The sequence below is a fragment of the Ahaetulla prasina genome, chromosome 1 (assembly GCF_028640845.1).
Source record: "Ahaetulla prasina isolate Xishuangbanna chromosome 1, ASM2864084v1, whole genome shotgun sequence".
Classification (NCBI taxonomy): Eukaryota; Metazoa; Chordata; class Lepidosauria; order Squamata; family Colubridae; genus Ahaetulla; species Ahaetulla prasina.
Genome location: NC_080539.1, coordinates 53,459,899 through 53,486,347, shown reverse-complemented (window position 1 = coordinate 53,486,347; position 26,449 = coordinate 53,459,899). Strand labels below are relative to the sequence as shown.

The window sequence follows — 26,449 nt, the reverse complement described above, 5'->3', positions numbered from 1 at the left end:
CCATTGGTTTTATTTTCTGCCTTTCCAGTGTTTCAGTAGTGCTCCCTATCCATGCTTCCTGACCTTGAATCAGTGATGTCTCGCTTCCTGAGAATTACTGGTTTATGGCTTAACTCTTATACAAGATAGGTCAAAATGATTCATTGTAACATTTAATCCAAAAATATATTTAATTTATTGTTATTTAATACTTACGTCTAATCCTTTTCATTCCTAGTTTCATGCAATGGATACATTACATAAGCACAACTATGACCTGAGCAGTGCCATTAGTGTTTTGGTTCCCCTTGGAGGTCCTGTTCTTTGTAGAGATGAAATGGAAGAATGGTCGGCATCAGAGGCTAGTTTGTTTGAAGAAGCCCTAGAGAAATATGGTAAAGACTTCAATGACATACGACAAGATTTCGTAAGTAGACATATCTAAATTATTATTAAATTGCCCTTAAGTCTTTTACAGCGTTGTGTTCTGACCCAACTCCCCAAACATGACAAATCCTTTGTATTTAAATCAATGATTCCTTTATTAGGAGTGCAAGCAGCCCCGGCAAAAAGTTTATCTCACACCGTAGGCTAACAAGTCTGTCTGGCAAGGAGATGAATCGTTGTCTGCCACATCTATTCATCTCTGCCCCCTTCCTTTTATCCCAGAGCTAGGGTGGGGCTTCCCAATTCCATCCCAAGGATTGGCTCACAGATTTCCATTGCTCTCCTCTACTCTGTCTTCTGCGCATCGGCACATCAGGCACTAGGCCCAGCTATTCCTCCCCTTCCTCATCAACCACCTTAGACCTGGAGGCTGTTGACTCTCCATCTGAGGGCTGCTGGGTGGCCTAGGCTTCACCTCTGTCTCTCTCTGACAGCTCCATTCCCTCTTCCGACTCGGAGCTCTCAGGTTGCCTTGATACTGACCCTGACTCCACACCTCCTCTTCTGATTAAGCTGTTGGAGAGGCCAGCGGCCAACAAGACACAGCATGTTGTTTTCCTATTCCACAATCAATTAAACTAAAGATCTGTTATGAGCTTATTTTTCTATATAAGGGCGTAGTTACTACAGTATCTGATTTATGGAGGTACTCAGACCACTAAAATCTTCAACAATTCTTGCTATTAGGATTGGGGATCTTGGAAAGCAGCAAGGGGACAGAATGGATAAATCTCCAATTGAAAGTCTGCAATACAATTTTTTGTATACATCTATAAAACATACTTTTCAGAGGTATAAGGATTACTGTATTCTCATATGCAGGATTGAGGGATCTGGGATATTGCTGAACTATACTTCTATTGTGTCTCGTTTGTCGTTCTGAGTAGTGCTTTTTGCATTTCTAGTTTAAAGATATTAGACAGGCCAGAGGTTTTCCACCTCTTTCTAATGCCACACTTTAAAAATAAACAAACTGAAGCAATAATCAAAACTTTTGTAGAAGTTTCTAATAATTTTATTTTTTATAAAAATATTTAAATAGTATTAGATATAAATACACTGAATTATGCCCATTCATTTTATTTATTTATCAGGGTTATTACATGGTGCGATCCCAAGAGTAGTTTATAGTAATGAAACATAAAAATAAAAATATATACAATAAAACATTAAAATTACAGAATTAGAATATGATAAAACCCAAAGTGCCAAAAAGTACCGTCATCTTTCTTAGGCATTATGCATTACAGTAGAATCTCCAAAATAATTCTGATGTTGCTGGTTTCTGGAAGGTTAAAATGTAAGAGCCAGTCCTGGTTGAAGTACGAGGTTGTTTCCAGGTGTAGGTGCTACCGCAGAAATTCAGTTCCTGTAACTCTCCCCAGGTATAATGCCTCATGGAAATTGGGAACCAGCAGCAGTTTCTGTCAGGACAAATGAGTTAAGCAGGCATCTTCCAGTTGGAAAGAACAATCCTGAAGATATTTCAATGCCTAGCATATAAAACTTTATAAACTACAACCAGCACTTTGAATTGTCCTTGGATGTTAATCGGAAGCCAATACAGCACAGGTGTAATATAAATTAACGAATGAAGGCGAATACACGTGTACCAGGATAATGTTCCATGATTCAAACTGAGCTCCAGAACGAGTCCAAAAGCTTGGAAGATCAAACCTCTGGTCCCAATGACCGACCCAGATTGGATCCTGTAATATAAACTCACTTGAAATTTCCAGTATTTTTGGAGATGAGGAATGTTGTTGGTTCTGCATGATTAAGCCAGTTTCGTAGGAGTTGGAGTTGGCTGCACCAACTTAAGTTCATAGTTTTTGAGTTTGGAAAAAGAATGAGTTTTAACAAATCTCCCTAAACTTGAAATCCAGAGCCGGGGGGAAAAGGAGAAAAACCTCTCCTGTTTTATCTCTCATAATAGAAACATTTAAATAATTGCTATTTAAATATTAAAAATCTTCATAGGGAAAGCTAGCCATCTCTGACATATGTAGTACAATATAAGAGCCATTTCCCCTTTGTTTAGTACAGAAACAGATTGCTCCTGAAAAAGACCTAAATAGAAGAATTATTTTTTCCCTAGGGACAAAGTTTTCCAACCCTTTAACAGGATTTCTTACAGTTTTAAATTCCAAGAATAGTGGATAAGAAGAAAAGAAATTATATTTTGGTCAGGAGTTTACCAAGCAAGCTCTTCACCTGAAACTATCAGAGGATTTTACTTTTCTTTCCCCAGCTGCGCTCACTGACATCAATTCACATATTACACATAGCTTAAATGACCACTAGGAGGCATTATGTGACAGTTTTTGTCTCATTCGGAACTTGTCAAATATAGATACCTGGAACCTTTGGGGGTTCTATGGGCTCAGAACCTCTACTGGGAATCAGATGTATGGATCTTTGCACTTTAGATAATAGTATGTTAGATTTAGAAGCTGTCCAGTTATTTGTGTTCAGTGGAGATGCATCAAAAGATCCATTAGAATAGTATATACAGTCTACCTTCCCTTATCCTTCAGAGGAGAGTGGTACAGATGTTACATAATGTTATGCCCTTATGTCTAGGTTTATGTGACTTTCATCTCTACAAAAAATAGTTTTTCTCCGATAGCCCAACTGTTCTTCATCATTTTCTTTTTTTAAATGTCATTTTATATTTAATGTTTTTCAGCTTCCTTGGAAATCTCTGACTAGCATCATTGAATATTATTATATGTGGAAAACCACAGATAGATATATTCAGCAGGTAATTTTTTGGGATTTATAACTTCCAAATCTATGGTGTGACATAAAACAATATCTAAATGAACATTTTTAAGAGGGGGCTTTCAGATTTTACAAAATTCCTACATAAAAAGGTTCAACGAAATGGGAATGTGCTTGTAACATAAAGCCTCCATCGTCACTCCAGCTGGTTTTGCTCTAAATCTGTGATGGCGAACCTATGGCGCATGTGTCAGAGGTGGCATGCAGAGCCCTCTCTGTGGGCACAAACGCCATTGCAAGCTGCTCTTCTGGTCTTTGTGTGCACCAGAGTACCCAAAAACCTTTGTGGGCGCTTGCCCACAGAGCATTTCTGTCTTTTCAGTAGACGCTGTATGCCTAGATGTGCTCAAGGCATGGGGGCTGGGAAGTTAAATGATCTGTGAGACATTGCTATTGAGTTTTTATTGGGTTTGTTTTTGGCTATTTTAGATTTTTGCACTTTTGTTGATACTAGGTTTTGTGTTGTTTTGTAGTATGTTGTTACACTATAGAGGTCATATCTGTGAGATGGTTACAATGTAATTTGAGCAAGCAGGTTACCATGCATAGTAATTTCAAAGTACTAATTCCTGTAATTTCATTTCCCCCCTAAGGGTTTAATTAGACCTGAAGGCATTCAGGATTTAGAGTAATTGAAACATGATGCACTGAATCTAGAATAGCTGTTACGCAAAAATGAATTTTTATGGGAGGGCAAAACATCAGGAATTTGACCAATTATTTTATTGCCATCATGCCAGGATATCTTTCAGGCTCTTCTGGAGGTTTTCCTAATTAGAATTCTCTTCCCTGGATCTCTGGATTCAGGCCTTTTTCATTGAAGTATTTCAGCTACACTTCCTGAAATTTGATTTGTTGCCATTAATGGCAGCTATGCAGAGTTTACACCACCCTAGCCAAAGTTGTCTCATAAATGAAGATAATAAATCATAGTTTGAATCTAACTTACTTGAATTATTTATTATCTAGTAATTTATATGAATAATATGTGATTTACAGTTTCAGGATCCAGGCATAGTTGAGAAAGATTTCTTCCTCTTGCAAACAGAATAAAGAGGGATATATACATGCCCAAAGTTTTCTACAACTTGATTTCAGTCATCTGAATCCTGGGAGATAGTGAAACTAAGATATTGATTGTTGTTGCCTTTCTCCAAAAAACTTTACCGTTCATTGCTGCTCACTCTTTAGCAATTCCTTAAGAATGAGCCATTTCAATTGCATTGTACTTATACCTTGTTCTTTGGCTGTTTGTGATCCAATAGATGCAGAACAGAGTTTTTTCAACTCATTGTTAAATTGACTAATTCAACTAATCTGTTTCAACTATTATGTTAAAGAAACAGTTAAAGAGCAGAAGGGTCCATATTATTGCTACATACACAGTGGAAAACATTGTGAAAAAGCTTATTAGAAGTAGTAAATAAGGATTGGTGTGTAATTAAATTTTATACCATATGGATATAATCACACCTTCCAACTAACTTTCCTTAGCTTCAATTAGTACAGGATATTATACATTCTTCCCATTTAAATAGATTTCTTCCCAATAAATCCATATGTGATATCATTACTTAGATCCTATAAAATGGTATTTTAATATGTATGATGAACTTTGAGCAAAAATGTATCTTAGCTTCTGGGGGTGTCTTAGCAAGATGTGAATCAATGTTAATATGATCGGTTTTAAAAGTATGTCAGCCTTAGGTGTTTTCAGTTGGGAAACCTAACAGTGATTATGATACATTATTTTTAATGTATTTTTATTTACTGAACCTGTCCCCCAATCTGAAATTATTATAGACTTTGTTATGTAATAAAAACTTTAATATGTGTGTGTATTATACCATATTTGTGCATGTATATGTATTGTAGTAATGATTGCAATTACTTGGAACATTTTAGTAATTACTTTAGCAATGTCACTGTTTTTTGTGTTATTGTAAAAATTCACTTTAAAGAATGCATGTTCTTTTTTTGGTTAATTCCGAGGGTTTTTGTTGATACTCTTTTAAGCATAAGCATCAGATCTAGTTTTGACAGTACTGACTTTTCAAATGTGTAGAAATCTGAGGATCTTATAAGAATTGTCCTTGGCTCTCCCTTATGGTTGCTAGCTATAAATATACAGAAAGAAACCCATATTTCATTTGAATACAAGTTCAATTTAAATTTATACAAGAAATTTTTAGCTTAAACTATATTGTCAATTGAGAGAAACCAAATCTTTAAATAAAAATGTTAATATTTTAAAATAAATTTGTTAAAAGTTAAAAAAAAAAAATCTAACACAAGCTAATAGAGAATAAAGAAAACAAAAGGAAAAAAAGAGAAAAATCAAAAAGTGCAGAAAGAAAAGATAAAAAGAAATAGAAAGAAGCTTCTAATTTCCTTTGCAGCAAATATAAGCATGATTACAAAGTAATCTCTTACTCTATGGTTACCTTAAAAAAAACCTCACTTTTTTCATTATCTAATTTTTTTTCTAATCATGTTTGCAAGTCATAAGTGCACTTTTTATTTCATGCACAAAGTCTATAAGCATTTTCCTTTCTCTAATCAAGAAAGTGCATTTAGCTATCTGTGCAAGAAATGTTATTAAATTGACATACTGCTTTCTTCTTATGGGATGCCTACAATGACTGAATGATTCTTAAAACAGCTTTGTTAAAAGTTTTCATTAAGGCTGTTATTTTTAAGTTGTGATTACATTAAATTAAATCATTCAAACCCAATGAGAAAAATCCAACTATGAGTACTCAAGTAAATAAAAAATCTGGTATCTGGAAGGGATATCTAGAGGTGAAGTGTCGCTATACCAAAATTCTTTCCTTGATTGCTATGCAGCCAAATCTCCATGGACAGAAGCCTCTGATATAAGTCTTAAAGACTAAACAGTTTAATGTAATATTTTATACAACATTGTAATGTTAACATTATGTTAGGCACTAAATTATTCATCTTTTCTATTAGAAACGTCTAAAAGCTGCTGAAGCAGAGAGCAAACTCAAGCAAGTTTACATACCAACTTAGTAAGTATAACAAACACTAATACTTTTATTTTAAAATTAATTTCAGTGCATAGACAGCAAATCTTAGGTTTTTTTATTGAAGAAACAAAAATAAGCATTGATAAAACTTTATTTTGACTTAGGGTTGACTCAGCCTTCCATCCTTCCCAGGCTGGTAAAATGAGGACCCAGGTTGTTGGGGGCAATATTCTGATTCTAAACCACTTAGAGAGGGCTGTAAAGCACTGTGAAGCAGTGTATAAGTCTAAGTGCTATTACTATTTTAATATTTAACAAACTTTGGTAAAATCCAGTAAGATTCAGAATCATTTTTGACATTAATAAAATAAGTTTTGACTAATTTTATGTAAAGGTATTACTGGATACTCATGGCAGTTTCAGCTGCAGTTGAGCTCCACAGGACTTTATTCTCCCCCGCTCCTATTTAATGTCTGTACAAAGCCGCTTCCTGAGGCCATTCATTAGTATGGGTTTAAAATGTATGTTGTTATGTCATTTATACACCTTTACATATTGGTCGTCTGAACCAAAGTCAGTTTGGTTCACGGCTCAGTTGAGTTGCCAACAAACCTTTGAATCAAACCCTCACATAGCTCTTGTAGTTAGCTAAAAATTGTTTAAAAATGTTTCTGCCATATAGCTCATGCAATTAATGCATGTGTGATCATTTTAAAGCAACAAACCGAATCCCAGTCAGATATCCAGCAATAATGGAAAACCAGGCGCCATGAATGGGGCAGTTGGAGCACCACACCAGACTCAGAACTCACTAATAGGCCGTGCTTGTGAAAGTTGCTACAGTAAGTAAAAGTTTGTGTGTGTGTGTGTGTGTGCATGCATATGCACGCATGTCCTCAGAGATGTGTATGGGTCCTTTCTTCTGAAAAGAGCTTCCTCATAAAAGGGACAATGTGAAGTGAATGGAGAAATCTAGTGACAAAAAGTTCTTTGTGTACATCATTCATCAAGACTTTTAAGTATACATCAGTATATATATATCATTTGTAATTTGTAATCATTTGTACCTTGATGAACGTATCTTTTCTTTTATGTACACTGAGAGCATATGCACCAAGACAAATTCCTTGTGTGTCCAATCACACTTGGCCAATAAAATTCTATTCTATTCTATTCTAAAGAGAAAAAGCGCAATTAGTCTATACTGTTTTTGAAAAAATATACTGTCATCCTGTGTATATTTATGTGTAAATATATTAGTAAATATTTATCCTACATAGATTGACTAGATTTTATTTTCTTCTTCTATTAGTTACACAGTCGCATCAATGGTATTCCTGGGGCCCACCCAACATGCAATGTAGATTATGTGCACCATGCTGGATTTATTGGAAAAAGTATGGTGGTCTTAAAATGCCAACTCTAACAAACGAAGATAGATTTTCACCCAATCAAACCACAGAGGTAATGCTCTTTGCTGGTGGTACTTAGCATCTTAATTCATGTGCGCATCTTTGCTATTTCGTCTTAATTCTTGTGCTTTATTTTCCTTTGTAAAGATACAGTGTATATTTTAAAATTATATTTAAACAATTGTATGGCTTAGTCAGCTAACTTTTACAAATTTTGTGTATGCTACTAAATTACAATATTTTCCAACTTAGTACTTTCCAGATGTGTTGGAATTATATCGTAGTAGTTACGTATGTATTTAGAGACATAACTTCCTTGAATAATTTCCTTCTTACACTTCCCACTTACTTGGCCAACCATGCTGTACCCACATTCCATTCCCCATTCTGTCTTGCCTGTTTTCCTTCTGATAAAACTCCAGATCATCAGTCTCAATTTTGACTCCTCTTCCTCCAGTTTGGCTGGCCTGATAAATTTTCGTCATGTATCTTGCCTAGTAGGGAAATGAAGTTGTCTTATTCTTCAGCCACAGCAATATGTACATCCAAGAGGCCATGGCTAAAGAAGAGGTAGGTGATGGAAGAGCAGGGAGCCAGAACATCAGAACCTCCTGTTGAATATTGCAAAGCGTTTACTCAGCCTCAGCCTCAGCCTGTCTTTTGTAAAGCTCCTTTCTAAGGATTGAACATTTAGGTTTGTTCTTGATCATTTCAGAGGACCAGCACAGACTGAGATCAATGCATAGAGGAGATTCCAGACAGAAATGTATTTAACTTCAATGTAATTTTTATTGTTTTTACTGTTATTATTGCTATTGTTATTTATTAAATGTATATGTCACCAGTCTCCCAACAACTGTGGGCAGTTATAGACTAAAAATATTAAAAATAAGAAATATAATGATAGACCAAAAAATGAAGAGCAGTTTTTAAAAAAAAAAAATGATTTGTATAGTTGCTCATCTAAAACCATTGGCTTTGGGTGGCACTGTTGTTATTATTGTTATTATGTCTTTCAGGATTCGTGTGTCCGAACACATATGTCACGACAAGCAACTCAGGGCATACCAGTCCGGAACACTGGTAGTCCAAAATCTGCAGTGAAGACACGTCAATCTTTCTTTCTTCATACTACATATTTGACTAAACTTGCCCGCCAGGTTTGCAGAAATACCTTACAACTGAAGCGAGCTGCAAGAAGACCTTTTGCCCTTATTAACTGTGCTGCCATTAGGGCAGAATGTAAGATGATTCTAAATTCTTAGTTTAATATGTCATTATTCCAGCCACTTTCTGTTGTCTTTTTTTGTCCATTATTATTATTATTAATATTATTTTGGCAATAAACATATTTCTGTCTGTATTCCCTTTGTGTTAATTTTATTTTCATTTGTCTTGTCACCAAGAAAGTTTTCTAAAACTAATGCAAGATTATAGAAAAAATAAATTTATTATTTACTGAATAATAAAATAGGTTTCTTAAGCAAATAATGGGCAGACTATCCTAGATTTGTTCACCTGCTTCAGCTCCTTTTGCCATGTATTTCCTTTAATTTCTCAATATTTAATTGATCTGGTGGAAAACTGGCTCACAAACTATTTCTTGGAATAGTATGGAGATTGATTGTGGATCCAAACATATTGCCCATTGAAATTATAAAAAGAACATCCCATTAGTTTAAAAATGAAGGTTAATATTCAAGGACAATATTCAGATTAATGGCACTGCACTTTATCTTTGGTAATGACCTTCTCTACTGCATGAAAGCAGGTCCAGAAGACTTTTTGAAAGCCATATACTAGGACAAATTTCAGGATAATTTTATGAGTTGTCCTAATGACCATTTCATCACAAGAAATGAACCGTTTTTGAGGCAGCTGTAGGTTCTTGATAAATGTTAACAACTTTGTGTAATGACAGTAGCAAAAACGTAGGATCCTTGTCACATAAGACAAAGGTGAAATCTTTCCTTTTTGTACATTTTATACTTCTCAGTTCATTCCCTCATCATTGGTCAGTTAATTGTTGTCATATGATTTTCACATTTCTGAGTGATGGACAAGGGAGTCAAAATGGAGTGGATTTTTTTTCAGTATCATTTTAGTGGAAAGTGACCGAATAGACAAGACTTACTGGTTCATAGGATTTTTTTAACATTTTATTTTATTCATAAATTTTATGTGTTCACTCATCTCACAAACAAGTGACTGTGTGTTATACAACAGAGCTAAAAACAATGTATACCAAATTAGGGAGGGAGGATATTTCATATAATGGGCCACCCCAGCAGAAAAGGGGCACTGCCTAGGACCTGCCAACTGTAGCTCCTTAGCTAGTGGAGCCACAGCATATCCTTTCTGCTGGATCTGGTAAGATGGGTAGATGAGGGAGCCACAATACCTCATATAACCCAGTCCTATGCCATGTAGGGCTTTAAAGATCATAAAAAGGGTATCTTGAATTGGACGAAGAAACAGACTGGTAACCAGTGCAGCTTGTGGAGCAGAGGTGTAATATGTGTTCGAGAAGAACTGGTATCTATGCTGCTGCATTTTGCATTAGCTGAAGCTTCTGGAAAGTCTTCAAGGGCAGTCCTATGTACAGTGCATTAAAATGGTCTGGCTGGGAGGTGACTAGAATTATTTTTAAAATGTGAATGTTTTAATATGTTAAAAGTTGCCTCTGGTTTGCAAATTGCGAGTTGAAGCAAAGGGGATAAACTAGTATTTTAATCATTGAACACTTTTTTCTCAGAGTGTTTGGCATTTTTTTTAAGACTATTTTCCATATTATTTTTAAGCCTTTCCTCATATGTTTATTTCTTTTCACAAAACATAGCTCTCACACTTTTTTCATTTCTTTACATTTTTCATTGATAGTTTTGCTTTTAAAGTGGGTAATACTTTTATGTAATATAATCCTTTTCTATTGCGAAAAAACTAGAATTACATTTAGGTATACAATAAATAACACACCATGTGGTACATTAGTGGATATGAGACTGAGGAGGGAGAGATAGCATGATCCAAAGTCTATTCTTTGTCTCTAAGCAGGTTATACAGGTTTTTCTGACACTTCTACTACCCATTTATGGTTCTTCAAAACGAGATTAATTTATATCCAGTGGGATGTGGTCAGTAATGTCCAAATCAACTAGTAATAAACTGCTATACAATATATAGAGTAGTTTGTAAACATTAATTTATATAATTCATTTTAAGTTATTTATACTATTAATATTCTTACAAGAGCTGGATTAGAACTATTTTAGTTGGATCCATTTCTCTATAGAAATTTGGACCTTAATTGCTTGTGCAATGTGACATCACAAATGAACATACTTTGAGACAACATCTTAAAATTGTTAAGCTTTTAAATATTTTATAAACCGATAGAATGAGATAGATTGTAAGTAATATGCAATATTATTTAACCTATTACAATTTATTTCATTGTTCATGTTCTATTCCTTTATTTTTTCTTATTTGTGGATACTTGCACACAAAATCAGTGTCACTGTTCTTAACAGCTTAATTATGCCATGTGATCAAATAACATCAAAATAATAAGATATATTGAGTATGACCAAATTTTGAGAACCTGAAAGTGTGTAAGTTTAGTTTGCATGTCATTTAGTTATACCATTTCCCTTTGGTTCCATGATTTTATCGTGCTTTCTGAAGAACAGTGCAGTTATTATTATTATTTTACTATTATATCTTCAAAGGAAAAGAGAGGTATGATTAAGGCAATCATAATGTCTAGAGCTCAAGGGAAATAATGAGTAAACATTCACAAGTTTGTTCCTCCAAAAATATTTGGTCTTTGCCACTTTGAAAACTGCTATTTGCATACTTTAGATGGTGCTCTACAGTACTATCAAATTGAATCTTGAAGGTTTTGCTATTGTCAAAAAGATTTTAAATAGTTAATCTTGATCCAGCATCTGGCAGACCATAATATAAGAATTAGTGACATACTGTATATTTGACTTCAATTACAAATTGCACCAATTGGTTTTAGAATGGTGAGAACTAGATATTCTTTTTAGATATCTTTTTAGATATAAAGATCTCTAAACATGGTGAAACCGACTGGTGCCAGGTCATCAAAAGAGACACCTTTGAGTAACTTTTCCTTAGCTATTCAAGCTACATGGTGGATATATATTGGAACATGAGCATGGTTTTAAAATTGGAGGAACAAACAATAACCTGCATTATGCTGGTGATGCTACCCTGATAGATGGAAATAATATGATCTGCAAGCTCTAGTAATAGAAGTCAAGAAGCACAGTGAAAAAGGGATTAAGATTAAATATAAACATTAAGCCAATAACAATAAATTTGAGGCCAGTTTGTTGTGATGGTTAAGAAATCACGCTAGAAACTGCAAGACTGAGTTCTAGTCCAGCTTTAGGCACAAAGCTAGCTGGGTGACCTTAGGCCAATCCCTTTCTCTCAGTCCTTAGAAGCAGGCAATGACAAGCCACTTGTGAAACCTTGCCAAGGAAATTGCGGGGACTATTCTAGGCAGTTGCCAGAAGTCAAGGCTGACTGGAAAGCACCAACACAGTGATAGTAGAGCAAGCAGTCTTAGCACTGACAAAATACTGAAGTGGTAGATAGTTTGTGTTTTTTAGGATCAACTATAAAGGAGTCAGATATCAAGAAACATGTTGCAGATTAACGGTAAGGTACCAGATCTTACACAGTCAAATGCTGTGATGTGTCTATCTTCAAAGAAAAGAAAACAGGATTAAAAAGAGTGTTGACATTCTTTTTGATGTTAGACTCTTCTTAGACTCCTAACAATTCCATGGATAGTTGAGAAAAAATGATTGTAGAAGAAATAAATCCGGAATTCTCACTTGAGGAACAAGTGTTCAGGCTCAAGTTCTATAATTCTGGAAAATGTGGAAAGAAAAAAATAGAACAGGATGACTATTAGAAAAGTGGATAGCAACAGGTACACTCTTGAAAAGCCCAAAAGACCAGATTTGGGATAGATCATTACAGAGAAGATCTGTCTCCATGGTTGCTAAGCATTGTCACTGATTTAATGGCACATAATACAGAACTAAAAAGAATTTGGTTCCTCAGGAATTTGCACAAACAGCAGTGCCATGGGAATTTCTAGTTACTAGGAAAGTGTTAACATTGAGCTATGATCTGTGATTCTCACAGAATCAAGCATAGTGCAGAAATCTCCCTGTGTAATATGTGGTGTTGAAAATTCCATTCTTTGCTATTCATATATCTTTACTTGCATATTTTCCCATTCATTCTTTTAATGTGTGTTGCCAAGGAATCTCCCTGAGCTTGTAAAATGTCAAAATGAAGAATTAGTTGAAAGTGAAGATAAGAAGCAGTAATAACATGAAGAGCACCTTCAGATGAATAGAAGGCAAGCGGAAATGAAGAAGGTCAAACTAGGGGAATAAGTTAGCAATGGAAATAATTTAGTTTGCCAATTTTAGCATGAAATTGATCTATAATGAAGTTTATTACATTTGAGAGTAAAGACAGTTGCATACTAATGTGTTTTTTAAAGCTTTTTTTAGAGCGTTCTCATAGTTTTAAGTGTATGTTTGAAGATAAGCTTTTGCAAATGATTAATGATTTAAATGATTAAAAACGCCTGCAGTAATTCCCTCAGGAAAAAAAACTACTAACTTTGCAACTAAAATATATTCAAATATCTCCAAAATATTAAACATAAGGATTACTGTTTGCGTCTTAGGCTGTTTGTACATATATTTGCACAAGCTGTTATGAAGTAATATTCATAACATTATTCTAAAGATTTAACTATAATATTTTTGCAGCAATGAAACTGCATAATCATCTGTATCCCAAAATTATTATCTTTTTTCTCAGCTTCAACCCTGGAGAGAAACAGGTTGCTTAGAACAGTGTTTTCCAAACTTGTCAACTTTAAGATGCGTGGACTTCAACTCCCAGAATTTAAGAAGTCCACACATCTCAAAATTGCCAAGTTGGAAACAACATTAAAGATGTTGATATAATGGTTGATACCAATGGTACCATGAATAATTGGGGAATGTCCAGAAGGGCATTATTGTTTTTAAAATATTGTAAATGTTTTTACTCTCCAGGGAAATTGGAGAGACAAAAAATAAGTTCAAATCCAGTGTTTAAATAATGTATATATATGAGGGGAACAGGAGAAATGCTTTGCTGCTATTCTTGTATTTAACAAGAACATTGTGCTGTAATCTCCCTCAAATGCACTTACGTGCGAGCGAGCGCGCGCACACACACACACACACACACACACACACACACGAATAAACGAACAAACAATACTTAAAAAAATAACAAAGAGAAAACTGGTATAGACTTGAATTAGACCACACCTAGGGCAGATTAACTATTGTTCTACTAGAAAAAGTTAATTTGATATTCAGTGATGACAGTTTAGAACTTTCAGCATTAGTTATTAGTTAGACTTTTCTATTTCCAGGAACTTAATATTCATGCTGGGCCATTTCTGGCTCAACAATAACTCCAAATGATTTGCCACTCCCACATTTCAAATGTTTTAATAACTTAATGGATTTTTCATCAGAATACATATATAACAGTGGGAATTGCACAGAAAATAGGCTATGCTTAGTTTGGTTAAAGGAAAAATGTGCAAAAGTTTTGTCTGCCATATGATCATTTCACATAAATGCATTTTCAGCAAAGCCATTAAAAATGCTATCTAATTTTCCCAGATTTGTCATCTTGCCATCTATAAAGCAAATGAACATGGGGTGTGAAGATTAGATTTTTGCAAAGCGTTTGTTAGCTTGAATTGCTTTCAGACTGTCCAGTCTTTCAAAATAATGTTTGCATGAAATTTGGAGAAAGCACTGTAGAGGCAGGAGAGGTCATGAATATAAATATTAAAATTAGGCCAATAAGAATAACTTGTATAAATGTGTCTTATATAAATAACACATTTGGAAACAGATGAATGTAGTTATCTCACATGCAGTAATAGACTTTTCAATAAGTCCCTACATTTCTTTTTGGGTAGAAGTAGGGTGAGGATATGGGTAGAGTTTGGGATGTTGCTTTGTAAAGCAGAAAAGTACATGACTTTCTGAATCTCCACTTGGAAATCTTGACTGTGTGACTATGTGCCATTAAGTCATTTTTGACTCCTATCAACCACACAGATTTTCTCCATGATAATCTGTCCCTAACCTGATCTTTTAGATCTCCCAATGGTGCCCTTATCACCACTACAACTGAATTCATCCACCTTGCTGCCAGTCATCCTCTTCTTTTTTTCCCCTTTTTCCCCTTTCCCATCATCAGAGCCTTTTCCTGAAACTTGGAAATCTAACATCAACAATAAACAAATGGGACTGAATACAATTTTCAAACAAAGTAGATGTTCCAGAGTGACCTTAGTCAGATTTCAAAGAACTAGAAACAGGTTTTCAACATTTTGATCGTCCTTGTTTTTCTTTTAAAGAAAGGTGCAGATATTTTCCTAGGCAGAAATAATTGAGGACTTTGAGGAAAAAGCCAGTCAAATTTAATAAAGACTGGTGGAGATACTTCAGGTAGAGGGAAATCTTTATTGTACAAGGACTCTTTGGTAAAAAAATTGCAGTACAGCTACGGGGCAGGGGCTTTCAGGATGATCATCCAACAATGATTTGGAATTCAAAGGTAATGATTTAACTTTCTTCAGCCCCAATTTGGGATTGAATGGACTTGGCAACCAAGAAAATTCAGTGCTTCAATATTGAGTAGAAGCAGAAATGGAATGTTAGAAGATCAATAGGAAAGCTATAGCGAAGGAAGAGCATGGTACCTGTTTGAAACTGCATGAGTAAAAAACCAATTTTGATTCCTACTAGTTTGATGAAAAATGACAAGGAAGAATCTCAAACTGAATTTATCCTGGGTGGAAAAGAAGATGTACAGTATTTTAAGACGGTGAACACCATTTTAAGGCACTGGATTGAGAGAAAAACCAGGGGAAAGTATCTCAAATGTAATTGACTCAAGATGCATGCTGAAATAATTTTATGATTGTAAACAAAGCCACTAAAAGTCAAATTTTGGAAATGAATAAAGAAGAATTCCAAAGATGGATGAACCTCTGTGTTAGCAGATTATTCTCAACTCTGTTAAACTCACATAACATTTCATTTCAGAAATCCATTACTACAGCATCCCCAATAGGTGACCACTTAGTCTCTGTCTAAGCACTTCCAACAAAAGCAGAACAATTTGCTTCATTGTTGAGCAACTTTTACTGTTGGGAAAATTTTGCTATCTTCTGCCCTCCCCATTCCAAGGATTTTGGGTTACAGTTAGATGATGCTCAATACATTTTTACTAGATAATTGTCTAATTACATAGATTTTATCAATATTTTTAATTCTTTTATCTGGAAATGAAGACTTAACAAGATCTTATAGTAAATTCCTTTTCTACTTTATTTATTAATCTGAAATAATTATTGGGGATAAGGGTCAGGAAAAGAGAAACATAAAAAAAGGAAAGGAGAATATAAAATAACAATCTGAACCATTTGGGATTCATTTATTTCAAATCTGTCCATTGCCTGATTTTTCAAAGATATTCTTCCTCTTATGCTGCTGTTATGAAGTGGGGGGAAAAAACTGTACCAAAGTTCATGTAAGCTATATAGATGTATTATGTATTTGTTTCAATATTTAAATGGAAAAAAGAACTATTATAAGCTTATGGATGAATTCAGTTATTGGTTCTATGCTGAATGCCCTACAGTTTTTTTATTTCTCATAACAAATTGTGCTCTGGCATACAAAAGTCTCAAACCTAGAAAGTATGCAGTTCAGATAAATTATTTTTCTCCGTTGTATCTATGATTTCTAGAGAATTTGGAGTGCTATTATTTTTTATATGCTAAATTAATGAAGTAGGAAATGTATAATCTTGCTTCTCTGCTTGTGAATTTCTACTGAAGCAAAGTTGGCTTACACTATTTCCTTTTTATCTAAAATTTAAAAACAGCAGATTGAGTATAATATAGGCTGATAGAATTATATTGAAAATGCTTGGGCAAACTATTCAGTTTTGAGTTTCAGTGTTTTAGTGCATTAAAAGAATAATAAATGGCCATTTTTAAAAATTAAAGAAATCAGCCTTACAATATGCATATTACTTGCATAATAACCCATCCATTATTTAATTCCATAGTTAGGTGAATTAAATGCATTCTCGAATCCAGCAAGCCTGACTTATCAGAAACCAGCTTCTTATTCCTCAATACGCTAAAACTTTTTCTCTTTGCATAGCAATTAAAATAAAAATAAGGTTATATAGTTACATGCATTATTTGGGTTTGGTAAATGGAAAGATTTTAAATTCCCTTTGGTATGGCATCATGGTGCATCAGATAAACTTTTAAAAGTTATTTACATCCATTCAGATTTAAAAATTCTCTTCCACCAAAATTTTGAACTTTGAAAATTTTTAGAATGTCTTGGTATTGTTAGTGCTATGTGCTACACTTTTAAGTGCCTTCAATATTTGCTTAGAATAGTCTTCAGACTTTGCGGATATCTTAATATTCCTGAATTCAGAAGTTGCTCTTTTGATACATAACTGGGCAACAGTATCCATATTTATCCCTGATACTTCTTAATGAGTATTTTTCAATATCATTTTAATGTACTGATATCTATTATATCATTGCTTATGTTGTAATCTGCTTCTAGATTCTTTGGCATAGGAGATTAATTAATAATTTTGAATGTATTCATGTATTCATTCCCAAACCAGGCACTCTCTAATTCATTCCCAAACTAAGTATCTTCTCGTTGTCTTCTCCTCAGAAAGAACAAGTTCATCTAACTGAAAAACAAGGCTAACTGAAATGAAAAATAGCAGAGCATCTAAAACTCCACAAAACAAGAGAATAAGGTTGCCTGCATTGAAGCTTGTTCTAAAAAAAAATTTGGTACAACTTTTAAAATATGCCAGTACTGTAATAGTGAATATAGGCACCAGCTCACTGCAAGAAATAAACCAACTGAAACACAGCACGGCTGCAGTCGTAAGTGAAGACCTTGGAAGCAAAATCAACAAACGAGAAACATGTCTAAATAACCCATCCCCAAAATGGAAGATCAGGTTGGAAAATAAGATTAGCAATGTAAGATCAGGTGCAAATAAGATAGAATAGATGAAAGGGAAGAATAAGAAGATCGAAGCATACCTGATAAATATCATCTAGAAAAGAAACCATTGAAAACAAGAAAGCAGCAAATAACAGGTATAGCCAAGAAGATCAGCAGATATGAAGCTTAAATTGCACACTACAGGCAGAATCTCCAGTTTCAGTTGAATCAGAAACATTTCTCCCAATCCATCAGTAGAGGAGAAGCTGCAATGACCAGCTAAACACCTATAACAAATAAGAAATTGTGCGGTTCTGGAACCAAGTTTGGGAATACTCAAAAAATGCAACAAGAATGCAGCTTAGATAAAAAGAAGTTGGATAGGAACAAAAATAAACTGAAATGAAAGAACTTGTTAATAACAGCAGAAATGGTGGAGAAAAGGACAAGAAAGATCAAGAATTGGTCAGCACCAGGTGAAGAAAAACAGCATGAAACATCTGATTGGTCAGCACCCACTCATAGCCAAGCAAATTAACATCATAATTCAAGAAAGTGAAACTAAAGAATGGCTAACATCTGGGGAAACCTATCTGATAATGAAACAGCTAACAAAGGGCAGCACCAGGCAACTAGAGGGTAATTACCTGCTTACCAACAAATTTCCAATTGCTAAATGGTGTTGGACCCGAGGTAGTCCAACAGCATCTGGTTGAAAAGAAGGTCTCTCCATCTCAGCAAAAAAGAAATTGACCAAACAGCAGAAGAGGAGGAGATTGTAACTCTCTGCCACATGATTGGCTAGTTAAGTGCCTAGAAATGACAGTAGAAACATCAAACACTTCATGCGAAAATCAGTGGCACAATGTTGCTGATCAATGATGATAGACTGGGAGAGGCTAATATCAAGAAAGGAATCTTTCAAGAAGGCTCACAATAATCCATGCTGTTTGTCATTGAATTGATCCCTCTGTCAACAATACTGAACAAGCCAGGCCATGGATATTAAACATTAGAAAGATTTGTCAGGCTATCCCACCTTCTTTACATGGATGATCTGATGTAATGTGGAAAAACATCATCTGAAATGGAATCACTGCTCAACATTGCCCAAATAAGCAGCTTAAGTATTGCAATGGAGTTTGGACTTGACAAATGTGCCACTCTCATCATTATTAGAAAAAAATAGTGAAAACTGAAGAAATGAGCTATGGAATGTGCTATAGAAATAACTTAATGTCTGGATGAAGATCATCACTACATATACTGGGGCATCCTCCAAGCTGATAACATAAAGCACACAGAAGTCAAGAAGAACTGAATAAATCATGAGAGTGAATTAGGTCTTAAAGTCCATACTCAGTGGCGGAAAAACTCTCAAAGCGATTAATACTTGCACAATTCCAGTCATTAGATATTGTATATAACTGGAATAGTGGACTGGACTCAAGAAGAACTAAAAGCCTTGAATAGGAAGAATAAAAAATTAATAACAATCATTCCCTTCATCCATGTAATGATGTTGACAGACTCCACTTAACAAGAAACATGGGTGTGGAATGTTGGAAGTACACCAAAAAGTTGATGAACAAAAAATTAGCATTGGAAGAATATCTGAAGGGCACAAAGATCCACTGAAGCTAATACAATATGAAGATTTACTGAATACTGACAGAACAAACTGGCCTATGAGACCAAATGAAGAACAGAAAAGAGACATGAAAAGTCAAAGTATTATATGGCCAGTACACACAGACACACACAACCAAGCAGACAACAATAAGACCTGATAATGGCTAAGGACAGGAAAGTTGAAGAGACAGAGGGGCTAATTCTGACTACACAAGACCAGATCTTAAGACCAAATGCATACAAAACCAGAATTGAAAAGACAGCAACAGACAGCAAACGTCACCCCTGCAAAAAAGATAAAGAAACAGTGGACCACCTAGTTAGCTACTTCAATAGGATCACACAGACGATTGATTACAAACAATGTCATGACAAAGTAGCAACAATGGTGCATTGGAAGATTTGCAAGAATCTGTCTATCCTAGGTCCTTGGAAAAAAATCAATAGGTGGATTAAAATGCCAAATTTAAAATGCCAGTCTAAACATCTGGTTGAGTGTGCAACTAATCATCATAAAAAAAAAATAGGAAAAGATGATAACATCTAATAGATTTCTTAAGTCCAAAGAGGTGGAGGGAGTAATATCAGATCAGATGGTAAAAGTGAAATTATTATGAATTCTTCCTGTTTTTGTTCCATAATTGAGCCTTATTAGTGATATTGTGATGATATTTGTATACCACTGTATTCATTTTCATGTGACAGATAATTATGGAAAATTTCAGATAATTGGCCAGAATTTTCCTCCTCCTTCTTCCACCTGAATCTTTTCTCAATACGGTATGTGTTGCTGATGAAAAATTTCCTCCCGGATCTAAAACGTTGCACCCATGTATTGTCTGGAACAAGATAACAATTCATCCATTCTCTGTATAATTTCTTTAATACAGTCATAACCAATATTTATAGTTCTGTAGCTAACCATTTTCATAATGTCTCCACATGCATAAAAAGTAGTCATTTTCTCATTAGATCTTTTATATAAGTAGTGGAATGCAAAAGATTTTATTTAAAGACTGTAAAACACTCATATGTCACTATGTAGTTGATTGAGGAAATAAAATTACTTATGTAGATCATGATTATGAGTGTTTCTGGAAGAAGTGGAACACAGAGAATAGTTAGCATACCAGTCAACACAAAGGTAGCCAATGCGTAATAGGAACTTGAATAGTACTTAGTCCTGCTCAATGAATTTCACTTTTAGTACTAGAGTAGTAAAAGACTGTTGCCTCTGCAAGACCAACTGAAGCCTGACATAGGTTGCCAAAATCTTTTTTATTTTTTTTATTTTGTCATAACATTATATACAGGAACATATATTGAAAGGAAACAATAGGACAGGAACGGTAGGCACTTTTGTGCACTTTTGCACTTGTGCACTTTTGCACGCCCCTTATAGTCCACTTAGGAATGGGATGAGATCAATGGTAGACAGTTTTTGGTTAAAGCTTTTAGGAGTTGAAGAGGAGACTACAGAGTCAGGTAGTGTATTCCAAGCATTAACAACTCTGTTACTGAAGTCATATTTTCTGCAATCAAGACTGAAGCGGTTGACATTAAGTTTGAATCTATTGTTTGCTCTTGTATTATAGTGTGTCTCAACCTTGGCAGCTTGAAGATGTGTGGACTTCAACTCCCATATTCTCTGAGTTGAAATCCACACATCTTCAAGCTGCCAAGGTTGAGAATCACCGATCGATAGTGTAGTCACCTGCAGGCTACCAAGATACAAATTGCACAGATGGAGGGCAGACAGGAAGTGTTAAATTAAGAAAATCCTTAAGATGGGATTTATTGTGATTCCCTGAGGCCACCCCATCTGGACTGTCTGTTATATAATGGTAAGACTGGAAGGTATGGTTCTCTTGAACTTCTGCAAAAGATCTTTCTGTTACAATGATCTCTAGATCTTTTTGCTACACACCTTTGATTCATGGAGGGACAACAGACCATTTGCTGTCATTCTACCTGATATGTGAGTGTTCTTTCAAGAACATCAAGCCCTGGGCAATTTGCCAAATGAAAAGCTTATATACAACTACTACTATTACCACCACCACTACTACTAATCATCTTATTAAGAGCAGTTGGCAGCCAGAGCTGCTTTTGGGTTTGTATTTTTCCTCTTCATTTCAGACTAATGTTTCCTCTTCAATCCCCTAGATGCTGATAGACACTGTGAATTTATTGGGAACCCTTTGAAGATTAAAAGCACCAGGAAATCATTATCATGTATCATTGGATACTTAGGTGAGTGTTTCCAGCCAAAATAAATTTAAAGGTGAAAACCATTGTATACAGTATGTAAGGTTAACTGAATTTGTAAATGCAGAATATTTAAGAAAAAGGAAAGTGCAAACATTAAGCATTGCTCAAAGTATTTGCACCTCACTGATAACTTACAGCTTTGTCACGTTTCCTTTACCCATCAAAAATTGCTTTTCTACATACATGAATACTACAGTTTAAAAAGTGAAGCAGCCAGTTGAGGCGAATTAGCTATGCATCAATGATTCCAATCAAAGCAGTGAAATGAAATATATCCTGGCCCAAAGCAGTGGAACAAATGGAGAGTGCCTAATTTGCAAAATCCTAATAAACCTAGAACTCTCCATAATGTATTTGGTAGAGGGGAAACCATATAGGTCTTCACCGTAAGCTTTGATAAATATCTTCCCTTTCATGGGTAGAACCTCATGTACATTTGCTCAGCTGGAAGAGTAAAAAAGGAACAAACTTTTTGTTGGTGTTTGGGGGCTTTTCTCTTGCTTTCCCTTCTTGTGGTCAGGGAGTTGCAATGACCAAAGCAATGACATGGTAATCTTGCAGAAATTACTAAAAGGAAGAAATTTTTAGTTTTTGATTAAACTAGTGCTTGTGTTTTTTCTAACAACTAACAGTAAAAAATTGACATTTTTTTGTTATAACATGATACTATTGATGACTCTACATGATGCACCAATAAATTTATAATATATTTATTCACATTTATTCTGCAAATTATGAGTTATTTCATATTTTTAAAACCTAATACATTATTAATTTCTGGATATATTTAGAAGTTTTGAGATATACTACATGTATTAAACTTCCCTAGTCCATGATGGCATGATGGCATGATGGCACCTATGGCATGCGTGCCAGAGGTGGCACACAGCGCCCTCTCTGTGGGCACACGAATTGTAGCCCCAGTTTAGCTCTGCCGCACATGCGTGCTTGCCTCCCACCGGCCAGCTGGTCTTCAGGTCTCTGCCACGCATGCGCTGGGGTGCGTGCATGTGGGAGATGCATGAGGGGGGCGCACACATTGCATTTTGGGGATTTGGGCACACACGCTTTAGGTACTCAGTCAAGAAAAGGTTAGCTATCACTGGTATAGGTCTTCTAAAATCAGAAGCACAACATTAGTCTCTCAATCATTTTCTGAAGTAAAGTGTGTCTTTTTCTTATTCTTTCCTTTAATTAAAAAGATCTATTCTGCTAAAAGTTAAAACAGGTTATAATATTATTAATTGATTACAAGGAAGGTTAATATAGAATAGAATTTACTTATTCAGATAGAATTTTCCATGTTATTTCCATGTTATTTCCATTTCTATACTGTGGCTTATCAAAGTAATCGCTTGCCAAAGTTATCAAAACCATGCAAACTAAAGGAAATCGTAGCTATCCATCTTGTACAGTTGAAATGGCTTCTGCATAATTCCCTTTTATAATTTTCCCAACTAATCATTTACTGAATTTCTCATGTTTGACAGACAGTCATAGACAGATAATTGGAGATAACTCTATCTCCTTTCCCAGACTGTAAAAAGATCTTCTGTTAAAGATTTTTACTGACACATATATTTCTGAACTAAACTGATATGGTAACTTTGAGATTCCTCTGGACTGACTTTATTTCTTTTTGTAACTCTCTCTGGAAATTTGCTATTTAAGAAGTGAATTTAAGACAACTGACTTTTAAAAGTCCGGATATACAGAAGAGAAATAGGTGATATTTCTAAAAGGTCTTTAATAATAATGTTTGTAATAATTTCCTAAGCAGTCTCATTTCTATAGTGATCTCATTCAGTAGCACTGCTAAAGAGAAACTGGCTAGCTTGGCTTCATGGAAATGTGGGGCTATATTTCCCACATTTCTTTCCTAGCCAAATCCATTCAGAATTCCATAATTACCTACTTAACAAGCCTTGAAAAGCTTTATAGCAGGTGTGTCAAACTCATGTCGTCATGGCAGTGTCATGTGACATATTGGGATTTTCTCCCTTTCGCTAAACTGGGCGTGAGCATGGTCAGCAAGTGATGGGTCTGCCCATGGGCTGGGAGTTTGACGGCTCTGCTTTATAATATCACCGGCACTTTAAATAGTATGCTGGACTGAATTGGCAACCTATCTAAAAACCATAATGTAGGCATAATATTCTTCCAGTTTTGGAATCCAGTTAAACTTGGGTATGTATTCTGAGTAGCATTTAAAGGATGGATAAGAGGTGTCATAAGAACATGGATATCTAATATTAGGTCCTCCTGCAGCAGGCAATAATGCAATTGATACATCAGCTGAAGCTGGTCAGCTATGTCCCAGTCATGCCCTCCTCCTGCTGTTCAAGTCATGAATCTCGGTTATAGGTGGTCCTTGCTTAACCACCTTATTTGGGACTGGAATTTCTGTCACTAAATGATGCAGTTGTTAAATGAAACATCATGTTACTTAGTGTCAGCAGTTGCCAAGTACAAGGAGTCAGGATGACACAGCTACAGTATCAGCTGTGATCAGAATACCATTGATCAGAATGGTATGTTTATTACTGCTCATCTCTTGACAGGAATCTTGCTAGACTAGGGAAATTACTAGATAAACACAGCAGATTTAGGGAGTAACTGCTTTCCACTGCTTCCTCCCACTTGGTGATTCCAAGCTAGCTGGTCTTTTCACTCCTTTCCTCACTTCAACTCCAGATTCCACTGCATTAATTTCAGTAGTCCCAGTTGCAGTTGTTAATCCAGATCACTTCTCCTGTCCTGTCTCTGCTTCTGCTGTTTTGGCCACCTTGGCACCTACCACTGCTGTCCCCCACAGCACCAGATGACCTTTGCTATCTTCTTCTCCCATTGCTGACAAGGGCACCTGGCCAAGACAGCTGCTGGGCCTTCTGTGGAGTGCAGGACAACCGAAAGGACAGAAATGGGGAGATAGCTGATAACCAAGCTGCAGTCAAAAATGAAAATGAACTATCAAGCACTGAAATTTTAATCATGTGACTGTGGGGCACTGCAATGGCCGTAACGTCAAAGGGTGGCTGTGACCATCCTTTGTTTAGTGCTGCTGTGACTGTGAATGTTTCGTGAATGAATGGTAGCTAAGCAAGTACTAGTGGTCCATGTTTGTTGAATGACATACACTGTGTACTCTTTACATGTGTCTTGTACATGTACAATGGAAGAGAATTTTATCCATTTGAAATGAATTCTGTCAAGTCACACCAAAGTTTGTTGGTTTAGTTTATTGGTTAGACCATCCATCCCTCCATCCATCCCTCCATATACATTATCTACAGATCATCAGATTCTTCGAAAACAGCTTTGCAACTTTGCTTACTGTTAGTTTACCTTTCTTAACGCAAAGCATATGTGAGAGAAACAACACTGCATTAATTATATGAACAGAATTCCTGCTAACAGCTGGAAAACTTGCAGTCTAAATATGGAAGCGGTTTCCAAAACTTTTGCAAACTTGAAAGCAATGTGCAGTGTGTGTGTGTGTATGTGTGTGTATGTGTGTGTGTAAGAACAAGTTATCTAAAACATGCTACTTTAATGGCTAAACAAGTATCATGTCTCTTTTTACAGTGGTAGATAAGCTCAAGTAAACAATTTCCACAGATCCTCTGATTATGATAATGGGCATCCAGGTTAATCTAATGTTTATCAATTTCCTGTCAGAAAACAGTAAGTCCTCAATGTGAGGATATGATTGTGATTTGAAATAACTGTTTCCTTTAACAAAATTACAGAGATTCATCCTGCAATGAAGCCTAATATAATCAAGTCAACACCCAGCCTTCAGAGCTCAATGTCAAAGCGACTACTTGCTCCTCCTGGTCATTCATCATTAAGTATTTTGGGAAAGAGAAATTATAGTCATCATCACAATGGCCTGGATGGTAAGTATAAAGCCCTGATATCTTAACTTTCTTCCTGCTTGTTCTTTTTTATTATTATTATTATTAAAAATAAAATTTGGGAGAATGCCCGTGGCAATATTTATTACCTTTTCACTGACTTTTACACTAAGGAGTTGGTATAAATAAAATTTGGTACAAGTAATAAATCAGGTTTAAATAAAAATAGGAACTATTTTTAATCTTCTTGTAAGAGAATATATCTATAACGTATCTCAATAGTACTTGAATGAGAAGTCTATTAAGTATCCCACTGCGAAGTTTTTAACCAATTTCTGCAGATTACATCTATGATACAAGCAATTTTAAAATTTCACATATCTCTAATTGTAGACTTAGCTTCAAGTAATGGATTTTTTTTTCTTCTCTTCTATTGTATTTATTTTATTTATTTAGAAAATTCATGTCTGAGTCTTGGAAGCTGCCAGGACAAGTTTCTGCAGTTTTCTTGGCAAGGTTTTTCAGAAATGGCTTGCCATTGCCTCTTACCTGTGGTTGGAATATGTACAAAATAGCATAAGTAGCCCTTTACTTACAACCACAATTGAGCCCAAAATTTCTGTTGTTAAGTGAGACATTTGTTAAGTGAGTTTTGCCCCATTTACAACCTTTCTTGCCACCATTGTTAAGTGAATCACTGCAGTAATTCGGTTGTTAAGTGAATCTGGCTTGCCTATTGACTTTGCTTGTCAGAAGGTCACAAAAGGTGATCCTGTGAACTTGGGACACAGCAACGGTCATAAATATGAACCAGTTCCCAAGCATCTGAAGTTTGATCACATGACCAGGGGAAAGGTGCAAAGGTTGTAACTGTGAAAAATGGTCATAAATCACATTTTCCAGTGCTGTTGTAACTTTGAACGGTCACTAAAAGAACTGCT

At 35.3% G+C, this 26,449-nt stretch overlaps 1 protein-coding gene across 1 annotated transcript in view; it reads left to right on the top strand.

Annotated features, from left to right (window-relative positions):
* MTA3 (metastasis associated 1 family member 3) overlaps positions 1–26,449 on the top strand; it is a 137,008-nt gene that overhangs the window by 68,746 nt on the left and 41,813 nt on the right. The window contains exons 9-16 of the mRNA XM_058165244.1: positions 218–406; positions 3,116–3,190; positions 6,184–6,242; positions 6,918–7,042; positions 7,513–7,664; positions 8,632–8,854; positions 21,547–21,633; positions 25,401–25,550. Of these exons, the coding sequence (XP_058021227.1) occupies positions 218–406; positions 3,116–3,190; positions 6,184–6,242; positions 6,918–7,042; positions 7,513–7,664; positions 8,632–8,854; positions 21,547–21,633; positions 25,401–25,550 (1,060 nt within the window). The remainder of the gene's footprint in view (positions 1–217; positions 407–3,115; positions 3,191–6,183; positions 6,243–6,917; positions 7,043–7,512; positions 7,665–8,631; positions 8,855–21,546; positions 21,634–25,400; positions 25,551–26,449) is intronic.